Genomic DNA, 3,747 nt, shown 5'->3' on the forward strand with positions numbered 1-3,747 from the left:
GGCCGGGGAAATCGTCAATGTAGACCAGAAGATGCCGACGACCACGGTTTGCATAACAAATCGACGCCTCAGAGAGGGCATGTATGACGTCGCATGCCGACCAAACGGAGTCTCGAAACACAACTCTCACACACTCGCTAATGAGGCCGGAATTGCCAAGCATTCGTTAGTCGGAATTGGAGCCGGAGGACCAAGACGCACAGCTGCATCATCCGCTCCGCGGGATAGCTCCATCGAGATAAATCTGTAGAAGAAAAAACACAACCTGAAGAACCTAATATGGGGGGATCACACCCACATGTCTCCCAATAATTCCAAGAAGGCAAGAAGCACAATGGCAACAAGGACGAGATGGGGGAGGACTTACTCCATGCCGATGATGGTGCCATTGCCTCACCACCGATGACTGAATACCAGAATCTAAGTTAAAAACATGACCGTACCATTACCGGTCCGAAACTTTCCCACTTCCTTGTATTGCTGATGCGATGGACGGAGGGAGCGGGGACCCATGATCTCGCGTGGGAGGAGAGGCAGAATGGAGGAGGAGGGGGGGGGAGGGGGGGACGCTTCGTGTACTGTGGGCTGAATTCAAAAAACCCACAAATTCCTAGTGAATCCTCCGCGTGGATGCAGCAAAGCTCGGTTAATTTCATGTTTCATCTATACGATGGATCACAGCACGATATACACATAGTACAAGTTTATATATCTGTTTCTGCACAATTTTACACACTGCAGTGGTATTGTTACATTGGTTATGTACGTGGTGGTGCACCACACAGCACCAGAAACAAACACAAGTACAGCACCCTCCCTCAGCCCTGCGCCCCGCCCCGTGGCGGCAGGGCCCTCTTCCTGGCCGGGATCACCACCAGCTGCCGCGACAGGTGCAGCCTGGGCGCCGGGGACGCCGCAGGATCGTCGCCCTGCGCGGTGGCAACGTCGCAGCCGTACTTACACGACATCACCCCGGCGTACTTGGCTCCCGCCGCCGTCCAACCGCTCCAAATGCCGCACCCCTGAACAGCGGCATCGCCTCTGCCCCTGTTCTTCTTCTGTTGCCCCTTCGCCGGAGCGGCGTCGACCTTGCCGCCGCTCTTGGTGCAGGCCACGTAGGCGGCGAGGAACGGGTCGTGGTGGTGCACCCTCCTCAGGACCCAGCCGCTCCCGTGCCGGCTCGCCATGAACGTGGAACCGGCTGCCCGCCGAGAGTCCTCTGGCTGCAGGTGCGCCCTGCTCGGGGGCAGCGGCAGCGGCTTGGCGACGGCGGCGCCCGGCACGTCGTCGAGGCTGTCGTGCACGAAGAAGATCGGGTTGTTGGACACGGTCGTGGAACGAGCCGGCGGCTGCTGCTGCCGCCGGTCGCCGCGCCTGGTGCGGCGGCTCATCGCTGCACGTCTGGCTCTTCGATCGATCCTCGGGACGATGGAGGCACAAGGCGGTGTTTTCATCCTGACGGCCGTCGTCGGGGCATTTTATCTAGGAGCTCGGCGCGAGCCCGTGAACGATTTCACCCTTTGCCGTGGCACGTGAACAAGGAGGCGTGGAGGCTTTGGTTGGTGTTCCTTGGGGATATCAGGCATCGCTCGTGGCCTCGTAGTGCGTAGTACTACTGTAACTATTTACTGTTCGGGCCGTGGACTTGTGTGCGTGCTCGTCCAAATTGTGGATTTGGGTGTCACGGTCTCACGGATGCCACGAGCACACGAGACGTAAGTGCAAATCATTTGGATACGGAGAGGATCCACGGGAATTCTGTTCGGTTGCATGGGCACCCAAGCGATCGACTCCGTACGTACATGCTCACAAGACATCGACCGTCCCGTCGTGTCACGGACCGTTGTACACGCATCGCCATCTTAGCTTTGGTTGCGTCTTGTGCGATCAGTTGTCAACGTTGTGCATCACGTCGACCTCGACTGGAACAAAACGAGATGAAGCCTAGGTTTTATTTCCCAGACAAAAACTTTCGTATTATCGCAAAAAGAAGAAGATTATAACTATGTCTTGTCATAAAAGGATAGCGTATGAGAACATCTTCAGCCGAACTTGTCTAATTTGAACCCCATATGTCTGTCGATGTGTCGCTGGACAGAGACGGTGAACCCTCATCTGTTTGTCGGGGCAACCACATCCCTCATTTCCAAAACCTTATTTCCACGCAAACACATGAAAGTCGGGTCGGCCCTGAGGGGGGCGGGAGGGGCGGCCGCCCTGGTCCCTCGATGATGTTTAGCCCATATAATGGATGGATTATATAAAAAAAAGTGCCACACGTCAGAGACAAGCACATTACAATTCTGAACGTTTTTTATAGCAAGTTTAGTGACGCGAGGATGATAACTTTTGTGATTCAGTTTATTTTTGACAGAAACTTGCCGCGTGTCGCTGGAATTTGCCATCCTTATGTGATTCGAATTGCCATCGAAAAAACGTCGGGACCGGAGTGCCATACACCCGACGCGTGACATTTATCATTTGGCAAAAATTATAACTAATAGATGGATTGGTTACTTCTCAGCTTGCAACGCATTGCACGCACAATCTCTCCTTCTTCTACCCCATCTCTTTCCGGATTGGCAACAAATCAGCCAGGTCGACGACGCCCCGCTCACTTTATCTAACCATGATTTTTTGGTTGTTGGCGTGATTAATGTAACATAATCCGGTTTTCTTGATTCCCATTTACTTCCTCTGCATTGCAAATCCCGTCCCTCCTTTATATGTTCATTTGTTTGTGAAGGTCATCCATGTGCATCTATCTGTCTCGCGCTCCGATTGCTCGTGTTGATTGGAATTAGATAAGAGGAACTCGGATTTTTGTTTGTGACATGTAATTAGTAACAAACCTTGCAATTTCTGTTTTTTCTAGCCATCCAGGTGATCACGCGCCATGTTACATGCCTTTGCGTTGCATTTCTTATTGAATCAACAGTGTTCTTAATTTCTTCTATCATGTGTTTGTGTCTTATTTCCATGACTTGTTCCAGTAATTAGCAAGACTGCTCTTGACATAGCAAGATCTCATCTAGAAAGTATCCAGTAATGAGAAAAGAAAAAGAGAAAACATGCATATGAGTTAATGGAGACCCAGAAATGAGCTATTGCATTTCACCTTTGAATTTTGAGAAATTATCTTCAGTTAATTTATTTATTTTGCGAAGAGAATCAAATCTATTACTTTTCTCCATTTCTTCAAGGATGCTCATCATCACTATCAAGTCTTCATGTTCGTCGTCATCCATGTCTGAATCCGGCGAATCGATGAACTCATCAAGCTCCGGGTAAGCAGACTCATCGTCCAACGAATCCATCCATTGCCTACAAATGTGCAAAAGAACCTTAAAAAAAAAAGCTCCGACATTTCATCAAACTCAATGGCGGGCGGAGTAGGATGTATCAGGGCAGCGTTCGGAACGTCGACCGTGCCTGAGGTTGACAGAGGACGGCGGTGGCGAACTGCTGGTTGGGCCTGGACGGGAGCGTCAGTAGAGCTAGGGTGGGAGAGCAGGACGAACAAGGGGCAACGTGAGCGAGGACAGAACATAGAGGAAAAGGCAGCAGGTTGGGCAAGGGTGGAAGTCGATTTTGGGGGATTTGGCATGGGTCCGACATGGCGGACGCGACTAGACGGGCCCAAATCCGTCTATGAGCTGGGTTGGAGAAGTGTCGGATAGCCCAGACATATGACCAGAGTATGGAGATCCGATTAGGTGGCTTTTTTCGGATAGTGCCTGGGCTATC

General features: G+C 51.5%; 1 protein-coding gene across 1 annotated transcript; it reads right to left on the bottom strand.

Annotated features, from left to right (window-relative positions):
- Positions 1 to 638: 638 nt before the first annotated feature.
- Positions 639 to 1,527, bottom strand: LOC123099522 (uncharacterized). The gene has a single exon (XM_044521665.1). The coding sequence runs from the start codon at positions 1,452 to 1,454 to the stop codon at positions 819 to 821; it is 636 nt and encodes a 211-aa protein (XP_044377600.1). The 5' UTR covers positions 1,455 to 1,527; the 3' UTR covers positions 639 to 818.
- Between the last annotated feature and the right edge of the window lie 2,220 nt (positions 1,528 to 3,747).

Source organism: Triticum aestivum, chromosome 4D, assembly GCF_018294505.1.
Source record: "Triticum aestivum cultivar Chinese Spring chromosome 4D, IWGSC CS RefSeq v2.1, whole genome shotgun sequence".
NCBI lineage: Eukaryota > Viridiplantae > Streptophyta > Magnoliopsida > Poales > Poaceae > Triticum > Triticum aestivum.